The sequence below is a fragment of the Vidua macroura genome, chromosome 23 (genome assembly GCF_024509145.1).
Source record: "Vidua macroura isolate BioBank_ID:100142 chromosome 23, ASM2450914v1, whole genome shotgun sequence".
Taxonomy (NCBI): Eukaryota; Metazoa; Chordata; class Aves; order Passeriformes; family Viduidae; genus Vidua; species Vidua macroura.
In genome coordinates, this window is record NC_071593.1 from 6,806,508 (window position 1) to 6,829,099 (window position 22,592).

At 47.7% G+C, this 22,592-nt stretch overlaps 1 protein-coding gene across 1 annotated transcript in view; it reads left to right on the forward strand.

Annotated features, from left to right (window-relative positions):
• ACAP3 (ArfGAP with coiled-coil, ankyrin repeat and PH domains 3) overlaps window positions 1-22,592 on the forward strand; it is a 68,488-nt gene that overhangs the window by 18,267 nt on the left and 27,629 nt on the right. Inside the window, 7 exon segments of the mRNA XM_053997502.1 lie at window positions 11,400-11,457; window positions 13,176-13,295; window positions 14,454-14,507; window positions 16,780-16,838; window positions 18,365-18,548; window positions 19,566-19,610; window positions 21,837-21,932. Of these exon segments, the coding sequence (XP_053853477.1) occupies window positions 11,400-11,457; window positions 13,176-13,295; window positions 14,454-14,507; window positions 16,780-16,838; window positions 18,365-18,548; window positions 19,566-19,610; window positions 21,837-21,932 (616 nt within the window).

Here is a 22,592-nt window from a genome sequence, read left to right on the forward strand (position 1 = left end):
AAAGAACCAAACCCCATTTGGTTTTAAATGGGAGAAAAGCTGAATTTTGTGCTTTTTGGGCTGAAATGGAGCTCGGGCCTGCACAGAGAGCCTGGGGATGAAAGCAAAGCTGGGTATTTCTGCATTTTTCTGAGGAGAATTTGGGATTTTGTGGTGGTGTGGAGTCATTGCTGTGTCTGGGATGGAGGAAAAACCCCTTTGGAGCATTAATCCCCCAAAATAACCAAACCCCCTTTGGTTTTAAACGGGAGAAAATCTGAATTTTGTGCTTTTTGGGCTGAAATGGAGCTTGGGCCTGCACAGAGAGTCTGGGGATAAAAGAAGGTTCTGGGTGTTGTTCCTGCATTTTTCTGAGGAGAATTTGGGATTTTGTGGTGCTGTGGGGTCATTGCTGTGTCTGGGATGGAGGAAAATCCCATTTGGAGCATTAATCCCCAAAATAACCAAACCCCCTTTGGTTTTAAATGGGATAAAAGCTGAATTTTGTGCTTTTTGGTCTGAAATGGAGCTCGGGCCTGCACAGAGAGGCTGAGGATAAATGCAAAGCAGTTCTGGGTGTTGTTCCTGCATTTTCCTGAGGAGAATTTCGGGATTTTGTGGTGCTGTGGGGTCATTGCTGTGTTTGGGATGGAGGAAAAACCCCTTTAGAGCATTAATGCCCCAAATAACCAAACCCCCTTCAGTTCTGAATGGGAGTAAAGCTGAATTTTGTGGTTTTTTTTTTTTTTCCTTTTGGGTGTGTGAGAGGCAGCAGTTGTGAGGAGTTTTTGTGGGATTTTTTCCGGTCCAGGCCTGTGTGATCTCAGGGATGGAGAATCCAGGGCCGTGGCTTGGCCTGGACTCAGCCTCAAATCAAAGCCAGGCTCCAGAGCCTTTCCTTGTTCCATTCCTTCCCGGGACATTTTCCCCCTCACTGAAGCCTCTGCATTCCCAACTGAAAAATAATTTAAAAAAAAGGGATATTCCGTGGATCAGGGTCTCCAAGCACAACCTAACTCCTGTCCTGCCAGGTACAGCCCAAAAAACAATTCCATGGCTTGGAATGTGGGGATCCAGTGGATTAATAAAATGGAATTTTTAATTAATCCCTGCTGGATTGCCCCAGAAGTGGCTCAGTGGGAATATTTTGGCCACTGCTGAAGGCAGATTTGGGGTTTGTTGCCATCCCTCCCTTCCTTTTCAATGAGGTGATGCCTTTTCCTTCGATTTAATTTTCCTTAAAAATTAATTTTATTAATTAAAATTAATTTAAATTTTCCTTAAAAATTTATTTTTCCTTAAAATTAAGAGCCAGACGCGGTTGAGGGATAAAGGGTTTTTATCTCAGGGATTAATAGGGATTCATTAATAGGGATTTTTATGGTGCAATACCTCGTTAGGGTGGGCTATGCTGAAATGTATAATCACGATTAGATCACGTCCACGATTTTATAGATTTTGCTAATTAGCATATTTAACAAAGGTGCCTCAAGGAGAGGCTTGGATGAACAGGGTGGTGGGAAAAGGGGAAAGGGGAAGGCCAAGCCCAGCATGGAAAGAGGATCAGGGAATCTCACGGAGCGGGAGAATCGTGGGGAGCACATTCCTCGAGCAATCCAGGCTTTTTTGGGGGTTCAGAAGGGAGGGATTTGGGGGTTCTGTGAGCAGAGTGGGGTGACAAGAGCTGGGAATGTCATCCCTGCAGGCCAGGGCTGGGAAATGGGAGATTGGAAATGGGATAGTGGGATAGTGGACAGTGGGAAATGGGATAATGGGATAATGGACAGTGGGAAGTGGGAAATGGGATAATGGAAAGTGGGAGATGGAAAATGGGATAATGGGATAATAGACAATGGGAATTGGAAATGGGATAATAGGAAATGGGATAATGGACAGTGGGAAATGGGATAATGGACAATGGGAAATGGGAGATTGGAAATGGGCTAATGGACAGTGGGAAATGGAAATGGGATAATGGAAATGGGATAATAGGAAATGGGATAATGGACACTGGGAAATGGGCTAATGGACAGTGGGAAATGGAGATGGGATAATGGACAGTGGGAGATGGAAAATGTGATAATGGGATAATAGACAATGGGAATTGGAAATGGGATAATAGGAAATGGGATAATGGACAGTGGGAAATGGGATAATGGATAATGGAAATGGGATAATGGAAAGTGGGAAATGGAAATGGGATAATGGGAAATGGGATAATGGACAGTGGCAAGTGGGAAATGGAAATGGGATAATGGACAATGGACAATAGGAAATGGGAGATGGGAAGTGGGATAATGAACAATGTGAAATGGAGATGGGATAATGGACACTGGGAGATGGGAAATGGGATAATGGACAGTGGGAAATGGGATAATGAACAATGGACAGTGGGAGATGGGATAATGGACAGTGGGAGATGGGATAATGGACAGTGGGAAATGGGAAATGAGCTAATGGACACTGGGAGATGGGAAATGGGATCATGGACAATAATGGGATAATTGGAAGGCCCAGCCCAGCATGAAAAGGCCCAGCCTTGGCAGAGGATCAGGGAATCTCAGGGAGCAGGAGAACTGGGGATGCAGCCAAGGGAACACAGCCCCAGTGTGGGCTCAGTGCAGCTGCTGTGGCCGCTGCCACAAGGGAGGGCATTGTCCCCTGCCCCGGCTGTCCCTGTGCCACGGGCGCTGCACGGGCTGCCAGCGGCGGGCAGGGGACAAGGACAGGCAGGGCTGTGGCAGGATGGGCCCAGGACAGAGAGGATCCCCTGTCCCCGAGTGCCTGGGAGCCAGAGCGGAGTGTGAGCGGCTGTGCCCGGAGCCAGGGGACATCCAGCACTGCCATGGCCCCATAGGGACAGCTGGCACGGCCCCATAGGGACACCTGGAACAGCCCCAAAGGGACACCTGGAACAGCCCCAAAGGGACACCTGGAACAGCCCCATAGGGACACCTGGCACGGCCCCATAGGGACACCTGGAACAGCCCCAAAGGGACACCTGGCATGGACCCATAGGGACACCTGGAACGGCCCCGAAGGGACACCTGGAACAGCCCCATAGGGACACCTGGCACTGCCCCATAGGGACACCTGGAACAGCCCCATAGGGACACCTGGAATAGCCCCATAGGGACACCTGGAACAGCCCCAAAGGGACACCTGGAACAGCCCCATAGGGACACCTGGAACAGCCCCAAAGGGACACCTGGAACAGCCCCAAAGGGACACCTGGCATGGCCCCATAGGGACACTTGGAACAGCCCCATAGGGACACCTGGCACTGCCCCAAAGGGACACCTGGAACAGCCCCATAGGGACACCTGGCATGGCCCCATAGGGACACCTGGCACTGCCCCAAAGGGACACCTGGCACTGCCCCAAAGGGACACCTGGAACAGCCCCATAGGGACACCTGGCACTGCCCCAAAGGGACACCTGGCACTGCCCCAAAGGGACACCTGGCACAGCCCCATAGGGACACCTGGCACTGCTCTGCCTCTCTCAATGGCACCTTCTCACTGTTCCTCACCAGTTTTCTCTCAGTTTTGGCTCTCCAGGGGATGAGGAAAGGCTGAGGAGGGGATGAGGAAGGGATGAGGAGGGGATGAGGAAGGAATGAGGAGGGGATGAGGAAGGAATGAGGAAAGGATGAGGAGGAGATGGTGGGGGATGAAGAGGGAACAAGGAAGGGATGAGGAAGGGCTGAGGAGGAAATGAGGAGGGGACAGGGAGAGGATGAGGAGGGGATGAAGAGGGAGCAGAGATGCACAAGCAGTTCCTGGGCTCCTGGAGCACAAAGACAGCTTAAATGTGATTAATTGGCCAGAAATTAAGAGGAAAGCATTGAAGGGTGGAGGTTTTGATAAGAACAACTGACAGCCGTGGAAGACAGAATGCAAAGCCAAGTTGGGAGCCTGTGACACGACGATGAGATGAAAGATTTAAGGAAAGCAAAGCCAGTGGTCCAGGGGGGCTCTTTTTTGCAAAGCCAGTGGTCCAGGTGGGCTCTTTTTTTGCAAAGCCAGTGGTTCAGGGGGGGCTCTTTTTTGCAAAGCCAGTGGTCCAGGGGGGCTCTTTTTTTTTTGCCAAGCCAGTGGTCCAGGGGGGCTCTTTTTTTTTGCAAAGCCAGTGGTCCAGGGGGGCTCTTTTTTTTTGCCAAGCCAGTGGTCCAGGGGGGCTCTTTTTTTTGCCAAGCCAGTGGTCCAGGGGGGCTCTTTTTTTGCCAAGCCAGTGGTCCAGGGGGGCTCTTTTTTTTGCAAAGCCAGTGGTCCAGGTGGGCTCTTTTTTTTGCAAAGCCAGTGGTCCAGGGGGGCTCTTTTTTTTTGCAAAGCCAGTGGTCCAGGGGGGCTCTTTTTTTTTGCAAAGCCAGTGGTCCAGGGGGGCTCTTTTTTGCAAAGCCAGTGGTCCAGGTTGGCTCTTTTTTTGCAAAGCCAGTGGTCCAGGGGGGCTCTTTTTTGCCTGCCAGGATGCAGAGCTGCAGCTGAGGGCTGCAACCCCAGCTGCAATAAATCAGCAGCTCCGTGGGTGAGGCAAAACTCTGCTCTGGAGAGGCAGCAAAAGCATTCATTTCCCTGATTTCCTTCTCTTTGCTGCCCCACCCTGTGTCGCTTGCAGCATCCCTGGCTTTGTCCTCTGGCTGTTCCCTGCTCCCGTGGCTCCCTGGGACCCCTCTGGCTTCCAGCTGGAGGTTCCAGGCACACAGGCTCTGCAAGTTCATTCCTAAAATTGATTCCTGCCGAGCCGCGTGTGCTGCGTGCGGGGCAGAGCGAATATTTAGGGATAAAACAAAGCTTTTCCCCCAGCAATAACATCCCAGACTAAACACAAACCTCGCTCCGGCTCTCGGTTGGGTTTCTCTGAAGTTTTTCTGCCACTGGCGGGGTTTTTTTAATCCCAGCACAACTTTTCTGTGGAATTCCAGCCCTGAGTTTACCACACCGTTAGCAGCAAGGTGCAGGCCCGGCCTATTTTGCATCAAACTGATTTATTTTTGAGTTAAAATCTTATTTAATCCCTCCTGATGGCCTCGAATTTGATGTAAATCAGTGGCCAGGCCTGCAGCCTTCAGCTGCAGGGTTTAATTTGTCCCTTGTAGGGTGTGATTTAATAAGGCCTGGGTTTAATGTCTGGTTTAAATGCAGACATTTCCCAGTGAATTGTGCAATTCCTCAGCCACCCACAGCCACTCTCCCCTGACTCTGCAGCTGTCCTGCCCTTCTGGCTCCAAATTCAGGCTGAGGTTTGTGGGGGAGAGATAAAATGAGAGAAAAACGGAGAGGCAGCAGGAAAAGGGGAAAATAAGAGGAAAAGTGAGAGGCAGAGGGCAAAATAAGAGGAAAAAATGGCAGCAGGAAAAGAGAAAAAAGAAGAGAAAATAGGGAAAATATGAAACTGAGAGGCAGCAGGAAAAGGGAAAAAAGAAAAGAGGAAAAAGAAGAGAAAACAGAGAGGCAGCAGGAAAAGAGGAAAAAGAAGAGAAGAGGGGGAAAAGAACAGGAAATCGAGAGGCAGCAGGAAAAGGGGAAAAAGAAGATAAGAGGGGGAAAAGAAGAGAAAACTGGGAGGCAGCAGCAAATGAGAAAAAATTAAGAGAAAAGAGGAAAAAGAAGAGAAAAGGGGAAAAGAAGAGAAAAGGGGAAAAAGAAAAGGGGAAAAGAAGAGGAAAGGGGAGAAGAAGAGAAAAGGGGAAAAAGAGAAGGGAAAAAGAAAAGGGGAAAAAGAAAAGGAGACAAGAAGAGAAAGGGGGAAAAAGAAAAGGGGAAAAGAAGAGAAAAGGGGAAAAAGAGAAGGGAAAAAGAAAAGGAGAAAAGAAGAGAAAAGGGGAAAAAGAAAAGGAGACAAGAAGAGAAAAGGGGAAAAGAAGAGAAAAGGGGAAAAAGAGAAGGGAAAAAGAAAAGGGGAAAAGAAAAGGAGACAAGAAGAGAAAAGGGGAAAAAGAAAAGGGGAAAAGAAGAGAAAAGGGGAAAAAGAAAAGGGGAAAAAGAGAAAGGAAAAAGAAAAGGAGACAAGAAGAGAAAAGGGGAAAAGAAGAGAAAAGGGGAAAAGGAGAAGGGAAAAGAGGAGGCACCCCCGAGCAGAGGCAGCCCGGGCTGGGCTCTCCCGCTGCCGGCGCAGCGCACGCGGCGTTTCCAGCAGAGCCGCTGGAATCTGGGTCAGGCTGAGTCTGGAGCTGCCTCGTCAGCAGGGCTGGACTACAGAAATAAATCCCCGGTGGCTTCCAGAGCGCTGCCATCCCTCCAGGGGTGGCACCGAGGGCATGGCGGGGACATGGCCGTGAGGTGGCTCCTGCCTGGGGACACGGCCCCGGGCCACCGGTGGCGTTCCCAGGCGTTTGTCCCGGCCTTGGCAGGGATCTGCACCCCAAGGAACGGGATAAATGTTGGGTTTGGCTTTGGGGGAGCGCCACAGCCTGCGGGGGGGGGTGGGAATTCCATCCCCCGGCGCAGGCGGGAGTTGGGGACAGGGGGGAAAGGGGAGGAATGGCATGGGGACAGGGGGAAAGGGGAAAAATGGCATGGGGACAGGGGGAAAGGGGATAAATGGCATGGGGACAGGGGGAAAAGGGGAAAAATGGCATGGGGACAATGGTAATAGGAGATAAATGGCATGGGGACGGGGGAAAAGGGGAGGAATGGCATGGGGACAGGGGGTAAAGGAGATAAATGGCATGGGGACTGGGAGAAAAGGGGATAAATGGCATGGGGACTGGGAGAAAAGGGTTTAAATGGCATGGGGACAGGGCTAAAGGGGATAAATGGCATGGGGACAATGGTAATAGAAGATAAATGGCATGGGGACAGGGGGAAAAGGGGAGAAATTGCATGGGGGCAGAGATAGAAGGGGATAAATGGCATGGGGACAGGAGTAAAGGGGATAAATGGTGTGGGGACAGGGCTAAAGGGGATAAATGGCATGGGGACAGGGGGAAAAGGGGTAAATGGCATGGGGACAGGAGTAAAGGGGATAAATGGCATGGGGACAGGGGGTAAAGGAGATAAATGGCATGGGGACAGGGCTAAAGGGGATAAATGGCATGGGGACAGGGGGAAAAGGGGATAAATGGCATGGGGACAGGGATAGAAGGGGTTGAATGGTGTGGGGACAGGGGGAAAAGGGGATAAATGGCATGGGGACAGGGGGTAAAAGGGGTTAAATGCCATGGGGAGAGGAACAGAAGGGGTTAAATGGCATGGGGACAGGGACAAAAGGGGATAAATGACAGGGAAAAAGGGATCCCTTTCCCAGAGATCTGGTCCTGCTCAGGAGCCTGGCAAGGGGAGGGAGCAGCAGGATGGGAATCCCAGATTTCCACCCCAGGATCTCGATCCCCAGTTTCTTTTCTCTGAACTCCCAGCATTATCCCGAATTCCCACTCCTCACCCACACACACCTGTGGCTGTCCCCTGAGCACTCCCGGGCCACTCCTGGCAGGAAAAATCCATGGGATTCTCCAGGGCCTGGGCAGGATGGGGATGCCATGGATGCTGTCACCATGGAGCTGTTGCTGTGGTGATGCTGCTGTGGGTGGGAGGAAAGGAAAGGGAAAAGAGAAAGGAAAGAGGAATAGAAAAAGGAAAGGGGAAAGGAAAGGGAAAAGAAAAAGGAAAGGAGAAAGGAAAGAGGAATAGAAAGGGAAAGGAAAAAAGAAAGGAAAGAGGAATAGAAAAGGGAAGGAGGAAAAGAAAAAGGAAAGGAAAGAGGAAAAGGGAAAGGGAAAGGAAAGGACAAAAGAAAGGAAGGGGGAAAGGAAAAAGGAAAGAGGAAAAGGAAAAGGAAAGGGGAAAGGAAAGGGAAAAGAAAAAGGAAAGGGGAAAGGAAAGAGGAATAGAAAAGGAAAGGAAAAAAGAAAGGAAAGGGGAAAATAAAAATGAGAGGAAAAAGGAAAGGGGAAAATAAAAATGAGAGGAAAAAAGAAAGGAAAGAGGAAAAGAAAAAGGAGAAGAAAAAAGAAAGGGAAGAGGAATAGAAAAGGGAAGGAGGAAAAGAAAAAGGAAAGGAAAGAGGAAAAGGGAAAGGAAAGGACAAAAGAAAGGAAGGGGGAAAGGAAAAAGGAAAGAGGAAAGGAAAGGGAAAGAAAAAGGAAAGGGGAAAGGAAAGAGGAATAGAAAAGGAAAGGAAAAAAGAAAGGAAAGAGGAAAATAAAAATGAGAGGAAAAAAGAAAGGAAAGAGGAAAAGAAAAAGGAGAAGAAAAAAGAAAGGAAAGAGGAATAGAAAAGGGAAGGAGGAAAAGAGAAAGGAAAGAGGGAAAGGAAAAAGGAAGAAGGAAAAGAAAAAGGAAGGAGGAAAAGAAAAAGGAAAGGAAAAAGGAAGGAGGAATAGAAAAGGGAGGAAAAGAAAAAGGAAAGAGGGAAAGGAAAAGGAAGAAGGAAAAGAAAAAAGAAAGGAAAGGGAATTGTGGATAGCAGAGGGCTCAGGAGCTCTCAGATCAATGCTTAGGTAGGTTCATAAATGATTCAAAACTCCCTAAAAACCCCAAGAGTGGCTTTCACCTCATTTCACCTCCACAAAGTGTGCGTGGCAGAGGATAAAGATATGGAGGTGAAGCTTAAAATCCTAAAAATTCATCCCCTTTTCCTTCAAGGAGCTCTTTAATTTGAATTTGTGGAGGAGGCTGGGGCAGCTGGCAGCTGTCAATGCCCTTGTCAGGCTGCTGATGGTTCTGGGAGAAGGATTTGGGTGAGAAACGCTTTGGGTTTGTGCCAAAACTCCCTTTTTTTATTTCAGGCAGAGCTCATCTCGCCCAGGCAGGCGTTGGTTTCGCTCTGTTTCAAACAGAAATCTGCCAGAAATAATACTAATAATACTAATAATAATAGGAATTCCTAATTTTTAGGAATTCCTCACTCACCCAGTGGGGTTTATTCCCCTTGAATTCCTTCTGAAAGTTTTTTTTTTAATTAATTCCTCACCAAGTGGGGTTTATCCCCTCTGAATTCCTGCTGGAAAGGGTTTTTCAGGAATTCCTCACTCACCCAGTGGGGTTTATTCCCCTTGAATTCCTCCTGGAAGGTTTTTTAGGAATTCCTCACTCACTCAGTGGGGTTTATTCCCCTTGAATTCATTCTGAAAGTTTTTTTTTTAATTAATTCCTCACCAAGTGGGGTTTATCCCCTCTGAATTCCTGCTGGAAAGGGTTTTTCAGGAATTCCTCACTCACCCAGTGGGGTTTATTCCCCTTGAATTCCTCCTGGAAGGTTTTTTAGGAATTCCTCACTCACCCAGTGGGGTTTATTCCCCTTGAATTCCTTCTGGAAGGTTGTTTTTTTTTTTAATTAATTCCTCACCCAGTGGGGTTTATCCCCTCTGAATTCCTGCTGGAAATGGTTTTTAGGAATTCCTCACTCACCCAGTGGGGTTTATTCCCCTTGAATTCCTCCTGGAAGGTTTTTTAGGAATTCCTCACTCACCCAGTGGGGTTTATTCCCCTTGAATTCCTCCTGGAAGGTTTTTTAGGAATTCCTCACTCACTCAGTGGGGTTTATTCCCCTTGAATTCCTTCTGAAAGGTTGTTTTTTTTTTTAATTAATTCCTCACCTAGTGGGGTTTATCCCCTCTGAATTCCTGCTGGAAGGGGTTTTTTAGGAATTCCTCACTCAGTGGGATTTGCTCAGGAGGCACAAAGGGGATGGAATGGGAATGGTGGGGAGGAGATGTGGATTCCCAATCCCAAATTCCTCCAGGAATGAAATAAAAATCCTGAATCCAGGGATGAATTAAAATCCTGATCCCATAAACCTGAGAAGCTCCCTGAACAAAATTAGGATTCCAAACCCTTGGTGCCTGATGGTTCCTGTCCCCGAGATTCCATCCCTGCAGTTCAGGGCTGGGATTTTCCAACTTCGGGTGGAATTTTTCAGGAATCAACCTTTAAAATCCTGATCCCACAAACCTAAAAAGCTCCCTAACTAAAATTAGGATTCCAAACTCTTGGTGCCTGATAGTTCCTGCAGGAAATTTGCTGTTCCTTTGGGATTTTCCTGTCCTTTTCCTGAGAGCAGGACCCCAAATTCCATCCCTGCAGCTCAGGGCTGGGATTTTTCCAACTTTGGGTGCAATATTTCAGGAATGAAATAAAAATCCTGACTCCAGGGATGAATTAAAATCCTGATCCCACAAACCTGAGAAGCTCCCTGAACAAAATTAGGATTCCAAACCCTTGGTGCCTGATGGTTCCTGTCCCCCAGATTCCATCCCTGCAGTTCAGGGCTGGGCAACTTTGGGTGGAATTTTTCAGGAACCAAGCTCTAAAATCCTGATCCCACAAACCTAAGAAGCTCCCTGACTAAAATTAGGATTCCAAACTCTTGGTGCCTGATGGTTCCTGCAGGAAATTTGCTGTTCCTTTGGGATTTTCCTGTCCTTTTCCTGAGAGCAGGACCCCAAATTCCATCCCTGCAGTTAAGGGCTGGGATTTTCCAAGTTTGGCTGCAATATTTCAGTAAGAACCTTTTAAATCTTGACCTCACAAACCTGAGAAGCTCCCTGACTAAAATTAGGATTCCAAAGCCTTGGTGGTGGGAGGCTTGCCCACGTTCCCAGGTGTGTGGTTAAGGAAATGAACTGGGTTTGAAGGTTAAATAAACTAGGTTTAAAGATTAAATAAACTAGGTTTAAAGGTTAAATAAACTCAGCCTCTGGGTGCTCTGCCAGGGAACACCCTGAGGTTTGCAGGGCTCTCTGCTGGGCTCTGCCCTCCCAAAAATCATTCCAGAACCACATTCCTGAGTCCGGGAATGCCTCCTGCAAGTGGCTGATGTCATGTTTCCCTCGGGGAGGTGTGGGAATCCTTAAAACCCGAGGGTTTGGAGAGGGAGGCCTGGTGGCCTTTGCAGCTGGGCTGTGACAGCTCCTCGCTGCCACCTCTGCCCAGTGGCGTGGGGAGGAAGCAGATCCCGAAATCCCGGGGTGGATTTATCCCTGTCCAAGCCAAGCCCCACGTGTGTGGAGGAGCTTTTTTGGTGCTCAGAGGCCAAAGGGCTGCTCTGTGTGTGTGTGTTTGAGGGTTGGTTCGTGAGGTTTAAATGTCGTAATTCAGCTTTTCAGACAGCCTGGAAATGGGGTTTGGTGGGGCTGGAGAGAGGAGTTTGTGCCTGGTGGGGCTGGATGGAGCAATGGTTATCCCTGTGGCAATTAGCGCTGCTGTTAATTAACAGGACGATGCCACTAAATGAATTTGCTGGGGGTGTCTTCCCTCAGTTTCCCCGTGGTGGAATCACCTGCGTCTCTTCTCACAGCCCTGGAATTCATTCCTGAGGGATTCAGCGCCGAGGTTCCGACATCCCAGTGGGAACAACGAGTCCCTCAGCCCCTCTGATCCACGCTCAGCCCTTCCTGGCCTCCTACCCAATCATCACAAGCCGCCAATTAACGACTCCCTGCTGCTAATTAACGATTCCCCCTTGCTGTTCCGTTGCAGGGCAACCATCGATGAGGTGGAAACGGATGTGGTGGAGATCGAGGCCAAGCTTGACAAGGTGAGGTCTGAGGGGGGCTGGTGCAGCCCCTGCCCAGAAATGGGGTCCCTCCAAGTGTCCCCTAAAATCAGAGCTCATTTCCAGCTCCAAAATTGATGTTCAGCACACCAGGCTTGTCCCCAGGGCTCCTCTGAGCTGGGACAGGAGCTCCAGGCAGGCTGTCCTGTCCTTGGCTGGGGTTTTATCCCTGTCCTTGGCTGGGGTTTTATCCCTGTCCTGGGCTGGGGTTTTATCCCTGTCCTGTCCCAGGATGGGATTTTATCCCTATCCTGTCCCAGGCTGGGATTTTGTCCCTGTCCCTGTCCCAGGCTGGGATTCTGTCCCTGTCCCGGGCTGGGACTCCCCCTGTCCTGTCCAAGGGTGGGATTTTATCCCTGTCCCTGTCCCAGGAGGGGATTTTCCCCCTGTCCCTGTCCCAGGCTGGGATTTTTTCCCTGTCCTGTCCCAAGCTGGGATTTTGTCCCTGTCCCAGGCTGGGATTTTGTCCCTCTCCCTGTCCCAGGCTGGGATTTTGTCCCTGTCCTGTCCCAAGCTGGGATTTTGTCCCTGTCCCAGGGTGGGATTTTGTCCCTGTCCTGTCATGGGCTGGGATTTTGTCCCTGTCCCAGGCTGGGATTTTGTCCCTGTCCTGTCCCAGGCTGGGATTTTGTCCCTGTCCCGGGCTGGGATTTTGTCCCTGTCCCTGTCCCAGGCAGGGATTCCCCCCGTCCTGCCCGTGACAGTTCCCAGCACAGCAGGAACGGGAAGGGCGCCTGTCCCCAAGCTCTGGGGGGGCTGTGGGACAAAGCCAGGCTGCTCCACACCCGGTGCTGAGCCTGTGCCCATGTCCCTGGGTCCCCTTGTCCCCGTGTGTGTCCCCATGCCTGTCCCCATGTGTGTCCCCATGTGTGTCCCCATGTCCACGTCCCCATGTGTGTCCCTGTGTCCCCGTGCCGTGTCCTCATGTACCCCATGTCCCCGTGCTGTGTCACTGTGTGTGTCCCCATGTCCCCATGTCCCCATGTCCCCATGTCCCCATGTCCATGTCCCCACATCCATGTCCATGTCCCCCCATGCCGTGTCCCCCTGCCATGTTGCTGTGTGTGTCCCCATGCCCCCATGTCCCCATGTGTGTCCCCATGTCCGTGTCCCTGTGCCGTGTCACTGTGTGTGTCCCCATGTCCATGTCCCCATGTCCATGTCCCCATGTGTGTCCCCATGTCCCCATGTGTGTCCCCGTGTCCCCATGTCCATGTCCCCATGTGTGTCCCCATGTCCGTGTCCCTGTGTCCCCGTGCCGTGTCACTGTGTGTGTCCCCATGTCCATGTCCCCATGTCCCCATGTGTGTCCCCATGTCCATGTCCCCATGTCCATGTCCCCATGTGTGTCCCTGTGTCCCCATGTGTGTCCCCGTGTCCCCATGTCCATGTCCCCATGTGTGTCCCCATGTCCATGTCCCCATGTCCCCATGTGTGTCCCCATGTCCCCATGTGTGTCCCCGTGCCGTGTCCCCATGTGTGTCCCCATGTGTGTCCCCGTGTCTCCATGTGTGTCCCCGTATGTGTCCCCATGTCCCCATGTCCATGTCCCCATGTCCCCATGTGTGTCCCCATGTGTGTCCCCATGTCCATGTCCCCGTGTCCCCGTGCCATGTCCCCATATGTGTCCCCATGTCCATGTCCCCATGTGTGTCCCCATGCGTGTCCCCGTGCGTGTCCCGGTGCCGCGGTGGCCGCAGCTGGTGAAGCTGTGCAGCGGGATGCTGGAGGCGGGCCGGGTGTACCTCACCACCAACAAACACTTCGTCAGCGGCGTGCGGGACCTGGCGCAGCAGTGCCGCAAGGACCAGATGATCTCGGTGAGCTGGGGGCTGGGGATGCTCGGGGGGCTGGGGGTGCTCGGGGGCTGGGGCTGCTCGGGGGGCTGGGGGGGCTGGGGGTGCTCGGGGGGCTGGGGCTGCTCGGGGGGCTGGGGATGCTCGGGGGGCTGGGGCTGCTCGGGGGGCTGGGGGGGATGGGGGTGCTCGGGGGGCTGGGGCTGCTCGGGGGGCTGGGGGTGCTCGGGGGGCTGGGGATGCTCGGGGGGCTGGGGCTGCTCGGGGGGCTGGGGATGCTCGGGGGGCTGGGGGGGCTGGGGGTGCTCGGGGGGCTGGGGCTGCTCGGGGGGCTGGGGCTGCTCAGGGTGGGGCTGGGGGATGCTCAGGGAGGGCGGGGGGATGCTCAGGGTGGGATGGGGGATGCTCAGGGTGGGATGGGGGATGCTCAGATCCCTGCTGATCCCTGTTCCTGGCACAGGGAGGGCTGGGGGATGCTCAGGTTCCTCCTGCTGGGAATGGATCACAAATCCAAGCCCCTCACGCTGCTTAAGCAGCCACTCCAAATGAGATTTGGTGTTTGGAGGGGTGCAGAGAGTCTGGTAATGGCAGGCAGGAAAGTCAGAGTGAGATCCATTTAAAATGAGATTGGGAGGAAAGTCAGAGTGAGATCCACTCCAAATGAGACTGGGAGGGAGATCAGAGTGAGATCCACTCAAAATGAGATTGGGAGGAAAGTCAGAGTGAGATCCATTTAAAATGAGATTTGGAGGAAAGTCAGAGTGAGATCCATTTAAAATGAGACTGGGAGGGGGGTCAGAGATCCACTCCAAATGAGACTGGGAGGGAGATCAGAGTGAGATCCACTCCAAATGAGATTGGGAGGAAAGTCAGAGTGAAATCCACTCAAAATGAGATTGGGAGGGAGATCAGAGTGAGATCCACTCCAAATGAGATTGGGAGGGAGATCAGAGTGAAATCCACTCAAAATGAGCTTTGGAGGGGGATCAGAGTGAGAGATCCACTCTGAGAGTTTTTAAATTTTATTTTTATTCCATTGTATTGCATTTTATTGCATTGCATTACATTGTATTGCATGATATTGTATTTTATTTTATTTTATTGCATTGCATTGCATTACATTGTATTGCATCGTATTGTATTTTATTGCATTGCACTTTACTGTGTATTATTTTTTGTCAGGAGTGCCTGGATAAATTTGGGGACAGCCTGCAGGAGATGATCAATTATCACATGGTAAGCAGCTGCCTCCTCCTGGCCCCTCGGTGCTGCTGCCCCTGTGCTTGCCACAATGGGGGTCCTGGCAGGGCCAGGAGAAGAGGAACAGAATTCACCAAAATCTTCCACTCCAGATGGTTTTTATTCCTTTGGGGCAGCACAGGGAGGGCACACAGAGCCCTGAGGGGGATTTTGACTGGTAAAAAAAAACTTTTTGGGGCAGATTTGGGAGCCTGGCACCCAAAATTGGTGACATCAGGTGATGGTTGGAGGGTTCAGCCCTGCTCTGAGCTGCAGGATTTGAACTCCCAGGCTTTGTTAATCCTGGCCTGAGATGAAATCCCCACCAACAGAGTCCCAAGAGGCCAAATCTGCCCCAAATCTGCCCCAAAACTCCCCCAAAAAAGGCAGTGCCTCCCTCTGGGTGCCCCAGAGCTGCACTTTGGGGTCAGGCTGGCAGCAGAGGCTGCAGCAGAGGTGATTTGGTTGGTAAAAAACCTTTTTGGGATCGATTTGGGATCGATTTGGGATCGATTTGGCACCCAAAATTAGTGACATAAGGTGATGGTTGGAGAGGTCAGCCATGGTCTGAGCTGCAGGATTTGAACTCCCAGGACTGTCCTGAGATCAAACCCCCACCAAGAGAGCCCCAGGACAGAAAATCTGCCCCAAATCTGCCCCAAAAAAGGCAGTGCCCCCTCTGGGTGCCCCAGAGCTGCACTTTGGGGTCAGGCTGGAACAAGAGGCTGCAGCAGAGGTGATTTGGTTGGTAAAAAACCTTTTTGGGATCGATTTGGGATCGATTTGGGATCGATTTGGGATTGATTTGGGTTCGATTTGGGATCGATTTGGGATAGATTGGGGATAGATTTGGGATAGATTGGGGATAGATTTGGGAACCATGGCACCCAAAATTGATGGCATCAGGTGATGTTTGGAGGGGCCAGCCCTGCTCTGAGCTGCAGGATTTGAACTCCCAGGACTGTCCTGAGATCAAACCCCCACCAACAGAGCCCCAGGACAGAAAATCTGCCCCAAATCTGCCCCAAATCTCCCCAAAACTCCCCAAAATTCCCCCCCAAAAAAGCAGTGCCTCCCTCTGGGTGCCCCAGAGCTGCACTTTGGGCTCGGGCTGGGGGCTGCAAAGTGCAGGAGCCGCGGGCTGGGGGCTCTGCCTGACCCAATTTTGGCCAGCAGGGCCCTGTCAGAGCCCATCAGGCTCCGAAATGCAACGGAAGCGCTGCAGCTGCAGCAGAAGCTGCAGCAGAAGCTGCAGCCAGTCCCTTCTGCAGCTTCATCATGGAAAGTTTTTTTGTTTTTTGTTTTTTTTTTTTTTTTTTTTTTTTTTTTTCCAGGAAAAATTCCTCACGGGGGAAAGCTCCTCACAGAATTGTGGGGGTTTGGGAGTGGAAAAATCAGTGGGAATGAAGAATTATTTATTCAATTTGGGAGTGGAAAAATCAGTGGGAATGAAAAATTTGGGAGTGGAGAAATCAGTGGGAATGAAAAATTTGGGAATGGAGAAATCAGTGGGAATTAAGAATTATTTATTCAATTTGGGAGGGGATAAATCAGTGAGAATGAAGAATTATTTATTCAATTTGGGAGGGGATAAATCAGTGGGAATGAAAAATCATTTATTCAATTTGGGAGGGGATAAATCAGTGGGAATTAATTATTTATTCATTTGGGAGTGGAGAAATCAGTGGGAATGAAAAATTTGGGAGTGGAGAAATCAGTGGGAATGAAGAATTATTTATTCAATTTGGGAGGGGAGAAATCAGTGGGAATGAAGAATTATTTATTCAATTTGGGAGTGGAGAAATCAGTGGGAATGAAGAATTATTTATTCAATTTGGGAGGGGATAAATCAGTGAGAATGAAGAATTATTTATTCAATTTGGGAGTGGAGAAATCAGTGGGAATTAAGAATTATTTATTCAATTTGGGAGGGGAGAAATCAGTGGGAATGAAGAGCTCTGGATAAGGAATTCTGCAGGAATGCTGCAGGTTCAGAGCTTTGGATTCATATTTTACCCCTTTCTCAAAATAATTGATTTTCCCCCCTTTTTCAAAACAATTGATATTTTCCCCCTTCTTCAAAATAATTGATTTTTTTTCCTCCTTTTTCAAAATAATTGATTTTTTTTCCTCCTTTTTCAAAATAATTAATTTTTTTTCCTCCTTTTTCAAAATAATTAATTTTTTTTTCCTCCTTTTTCAAAATAATTGATATTTTTTTCCTCCTTTTTCAAAATAATTGATATTTTTCCCCTCTTCTCTCTTCCAGATCCTGTTTGACCAGGCCCAGAGGTCGGTCCGGCAGCAGCTGCACAATTTTGTCAAAGAGTGAGAGTTTAGTATTTGTCTTTTCCCTTTGGATTTCAGCTTCCTGAGCTTCCCATCCCACCTGTCCTGGGTGTGCAGGGAGCAGAACCAGAACCTCCCTGCAGGGCTGATCCTGCAGGGTGAACATCCCAAAATTCAGATCCCTGCAGGAAAAACATCCCAAAATTCAGATCCTGCAGGAAAAACCCATCCCAAAATTCAGATCCTGCAGGATGAACATCCCAAAATTCTGATCCTGCAGGAAAAACATCCCAAAATTCTGATCCTGCAGGATGAACATCCCAAAATTCCAGATCCTGCAGGGTGAACATCCCAAAATTCAGATCCTCTGGGATGAACCCATCCCGAAATTCCAGATCCTGCAGGGTGAACATCCCAAAATTCTGATCCTGCAGGATGAACCCATCCCAAAATTCAGATCCTGCAGGAAAAACATCCCAAAATTCTGATCCTGCAGGGCTGATCCTCCAGAATAAACATCTCAAAGTCCAGATCCCAATAATAACCAATAATAATAATAATAGTAAAATAAAACCAAAAAATTGTAAAATTAAAACAGTAATAAAAATAAAATAAAAAATATCATTCCCAACTTTCTAAAGAACAGCGTGACTGAAGCTGGGATGGACCTGCTGGGCTGAGCTGGGATCCTGCTGACACCCGGAGTTTTTTCTCACCTTCTCACCCTGATTTCCACCAATTTCTCCCAATTTTTCCCAAATTTTCCCAAATTCTCCCCATTTCTCCCGTTTCTGTTGCCCAGCGACGTGAGGAAGTTCAAGGAGACCAAGAAGCAGTTCGACAGGGTGCGGGAGGACATGGAGACCTCCCTGGTGAAGAATGTGTCAAAATAATAAAACAAACCCAAAAATAACCATAAAATAAACCAAAAAATAACCACAGAATAAACCCAAAAATAACCATAAAATAAACCCCAAAAATAACCATAAAATAAACCCCAAAATAATCATAAAAATAAAATAGAAAATATCATTCCCAACTCTCTAAAGACTTGACTGGAGCTGGGATGGACACGCTGGGCTGAGCTGGGATCCTGCTGCCACCTGGAGTTTATTCTCACCTTCTAACCCTGATTTCCCCCAATTTCCCCCAATTTCTCTCAATTTCTCCCCATTTCTCCCCGTTTCTGGCGCCCAGCGACGTGAGGAAGTTCAAGGAGACCAAGAAGCAGTTCGACAGGGTGCGGGAGGACATGGAGACCTCCCTGGTGAAGAGCAATCATAAAATAAACCCCAAAAATAACCATAAAATAAACCCCAAAAAAATCATAAAATAAACCCAAAAATAACCATAAAATAAACAAAAAAATAACCATAAAATAAACAAAAAAATAATCATAAATATAAAATAGAAAATATCATTCCCAACTCTCTAAAGACTTGACTGAAGCTGGGATGGACGTGCTGGGCTGAGCTGGGATCCTGCTGCCACCCGGAGTTTATTCTCACCTTCTAACCCTGATTTCTCCCCATTTTTCCCAATTTCTCCCCGTTTCTGGTGCCCAGCGACGTGAGGAAGTTCAAGGAGACCAAGAAGCAGTTCGACAGGGTGCGGGAGGACATGGAGATCTCGCTGGTGAAGAACGCGCAGGCGCCGCGGCACAAACCGCACGAGGTGGAGGAGGCCACGGGCACCCTGAGCATCGCCAGGAAATGCTTCAGGCACCTGGCCCTGGACTACGTCCTGCAGGTGGGGGCGTTTTGCCCTCCTGATGCCTCAGCTTTTATTTTTTCCAGTCTTCAGACTCTGTGCTGCTTTCGGGTCTGGGTTTCGTATGAGGGCGAATGGTCCTGCTCAAATTCAGGATTTGCCTGATTTTCCTGACTTTTTTCCTCTTTTTTTTTTTTTTTTTTTAAATTTAAATTTAAATCGTTCATTAAGCTCTCGTCACTCAGTAAGGATGCTGGATTAGGTTTGGTTTTTTTTATTTTTTGATTTAGAGATGGGGTAGATGAGAGCTGTTTGAAAAACTTTTAATTTTATTTTCAGTCTCACGTGAAGGGTGAGACAATACAGATGTCATAATTCACACCACCACAACCAGAATCCAACCATTTCCTAATTAAAATACACCAGAAGTGGTTTTTTTTCCTTATCAGTGTTAGTTATAGCACGTTGTAGATGCTTTAAAGTCAATCATCTGAAATTATCCCTCGTGGAAAAGCAGGAATTGCATCACGGGGAGATGTGGCTGCACAGCTGGAACTGTGGGGCCTGGCAGCTCCCAAATATATATAAAATATATATATATATATAAAAAATATATATTTTTATATATATATATATATATACACATAATATATTTTTTATATATATATAATATATATTTATATAATGTATTATATATATATATATATATATATAAAATTCCATTTTGAGTGGGATTAGCTGATTTGTCTGCTCCTCCCATGGAGCACCAATTTGTCAGGCAGTAACAAATTGTTATTTGTTATTTATATAATCCATTTTCTGACCCAGGGATGGGGCACCTGAGAGGTGTCTGAAAAACTTTAATTTTCAGTCTCATGAGAAGGGTGAGACAATACAGATGTCATAATTCACACCACACAACCAGACTCCAACCATTTCCTAATTAAAATACACCAGAAGTGGGTTTTTTTTCCTTATTAGTGTTAATTATACCGTGTTGTAGGTGCTTTTAATTCAATTATCCAAAATTACCCCTGGACTTTTCCCCCCCCTCAGATCAACGTGCTGCAGGCCAAGAAGAAATTCGAGATCCTGGACGCGGTAAGAAAGGAGCCCTGGCTGCTCCTCAGGGAGAAAATCCAAATTTTTGGGGGATTTTCTGGGTGCTGCTCTCCCTTCTTTGTGCCCACGACAAAGTGGAAGGAAGGAGAAGAGGGATAAATTGCTTTGGGGAAAGTCAAAAAGGAAGAATTCAGAAAGAAAAATTAAAGAAAGTAAAAATAAATATTTTTTTTTGGGGTGTGTGGGGGGGAAATTTTCCATTTAATTCTAAACTTACGACCCCGAATTTCTGAAAGCTCCCTGCATTTCCAACCCCAGCTGTTGCTTCTCTCCCCAGATGTTGTCCAAAAAAAAAAAAAAATCTCAAATAAAATCTTACATTTCATTCTAAACTTCACCTTGTAAACCCAGAATTCTGAAAATTTCAAATCCCAACCTAGATGTTGTCCAAAAAAAACCTCAAATAAAATTTTCCATTCAATTCCAAACTTCAACTTATAAACCCAAAATTCTGAAAACTCCAGCTCCCAACTCCAGCTGCGGTTTCTCTCCCCAGATGTTGTCCAAAAAATCTCAAAGAACCCCTTAGATTTAATTCTGAATTTCAACCTACAAACCCCAAATGCTGAAATTTCCAGCTGTGGTTTCTCTCCCCAGATGTTTTCCAAAAAATCTCAAATAAACTCTTCGATTTAATTCTGAATTTCAACCTACAAAGGCCAAAATGTGAAATTTCTAGCTGTGGTTTCTCTCCCCAGATGTTGTCCAAAAAATCTCAAATAAACTCTTAGATTTAATTCTAAACTTTAACCTACAAACCCCAAATGCTGAAATTCCCAGTTCCCATTCCAGCTGTGGTTTCTCTCCCCAGATGTTGTCAAAAAAAAAAAAATCTCAAACTCTTAGATTTAATTCTGAACTTTTACCTACAAATCCAAAATGCTGAAATTCCCAGTTCCCACTCCAGCTGTGGTTTCTCTCCCCAGATGTTGTCCAAAAAAAATCTCAAATAAACTCTTAGATTTAATTCTAAACTTTAACCAAAAAACCCCAAATGCTGAAATTTCCAGCTGTGGTTTCTCTCCCCAGATGTTGTCCAAAAAATCTCAAATAAAATTTTCCATTCAATTCTAAACTTACAAACCCAAAATTCTGAAAGTCACAGTTCCCAATCCAGCTGTGGTTTCTCTCCCCAGATGTTGTAAAAAAAAATCTCAAAGAACCTCTTAGATTTAATTCTGAACTTCAGCTTACAAACCCAAAATCCTGAAAGTCCCAGTTCCCAATCCAGCTGTGGTTTCTCTCCCCAGATGTTGTCCAAAAAATGTCAAACAAACTCTTAGATTTAATTCTGAATTTCAACCTACAAAGGCCAAAATGTGAAGTTTCCAGCTGTGGTTTCTCTCCCCAGATGTTGTCTGAAAAATCTCAAAGAACCCCTTAGATTTAAACCTGAATTTCAACCTACAAACCCCAAATGCTGAAATTTCCAGCTGTGGTTTCTCTCCCCAGATGTTGTCCAAAAAATCTCAAATAAACTCTTAGATTTACTTCTGAATTTCAACCTACAAAGGCCAAAATGTGAAATTTCTAGCTGTGGTTTCTCTCCCCAGATGTTGTCCAAAAAAAATCTCAAATAAACTCTTAGATTTAATTCTAAACTTTAACCTACAAACCCCAAATGCTGAAATTCCCAGTTCCCATTCCAGCTGTGGTTTCTCTCCCCAGATGTTGTCTGAAAAATCTCAAATAAACTCTTAGATTTAATTCTGAATTTCAACCTACAAACCCCAAAATGTGAAGTTTCCAGCTGTGGTTTCTCTCCCCAGATGTTGTAAAAAAAAATCTCAAAGAACCTCTTAGATTTAATTCTGAACTTCAGCTTACAAACCCAAAATCCTGAAAGTCCCAGTTCCCAATCCAGCTGTGGTTTCTCTCCCCAGATGTTGTCCAAAAAATCTCAAATAAAATTTTCCATTCAATCCTAAACTTATAAACCCAAAATGCTGAAATTCCCAGTTCCCATTCCAGCTGTGGTTTCTCTCCCCAGATGTTGTCTGAAAAATCTCAAATAAACTCTTAGATTTAATTCTGAACTTTAACCTACAAACCCCAAAATGTGAAGTTTCCAGCTGTGGTTTCTCTCCCCAGATGTTGTAAAAAAAAATCTCAAAGAACCCCTTCGATTTAATTCTGAACTTCAGCTTACAAACCCCAAATGCTGAAATTCCCAGTTCCCAATCCAGCTGTGGTTTCTCTCCCCAGATGTTGTCCTTCATGCACGCCCAGTTCACCTTCTTCCAGCAGGGCTCCAGCCTCCTGCACGAGCTCGAGCCCTACATGAAGAAATTGGCCACCGAGGTGAGGGCAGGGCTGGCCTCTGCTGCCCCTGCACCCCAAAAGCGTTTTGGGATTTCCCTTCTCCTGCCTGGAGCAGCGTCCTGGGGGCTGGAGCGGGGGGTGCCCACCCAGCTGTGGCTTTTTGTCCCTTTTTGTCCCTTTTTGCCTCTTTTTGCCTTTTTCTTGCCTCCTTTTTCCTTTCTTTTTCCCTTCTTTTCCCCTTTTTGCCCCCTTTTTGCCCCTTTTTATCCCTTTTTGCCCCTTTTTGCCCCTTTTTGCCTTTTTCTTGCCCCCATTTTTGCCCCTTTTGCCCACGTTTTGCCCCCTTTTTGTCCCTTTTTGCCTTTTTCTTGCCTCCTTTTTCCCTTCTTTCCCCTCTTTCTTGTCTCCTTTTTGCCTTTTTCCCCTCCTGAGTGGGTGCCCACCCAGATGTGGCGTTTTGCCCCTTTTTTCCCCCTTTGTGCCCCTTTGTGCCCCTTTTTGCCTTTTTCCCTTCTTTTCCCCCTCTTTTCCTCCCTTTTCTCCCTCCTTTTTCCCCTCCTGAGTGGGTGCCCACCCAGATGTGGCGTTTTGCCCCTTTTTTCCCCCTTTGTGCCCCTTTGTGCCCCTTTTTGCCTTTTTCCCTTCTTTTCCTCCTCTTTTCCTCCCTTTTCTCCCTCCTTTTTCCCCTCCTGAGTGGGT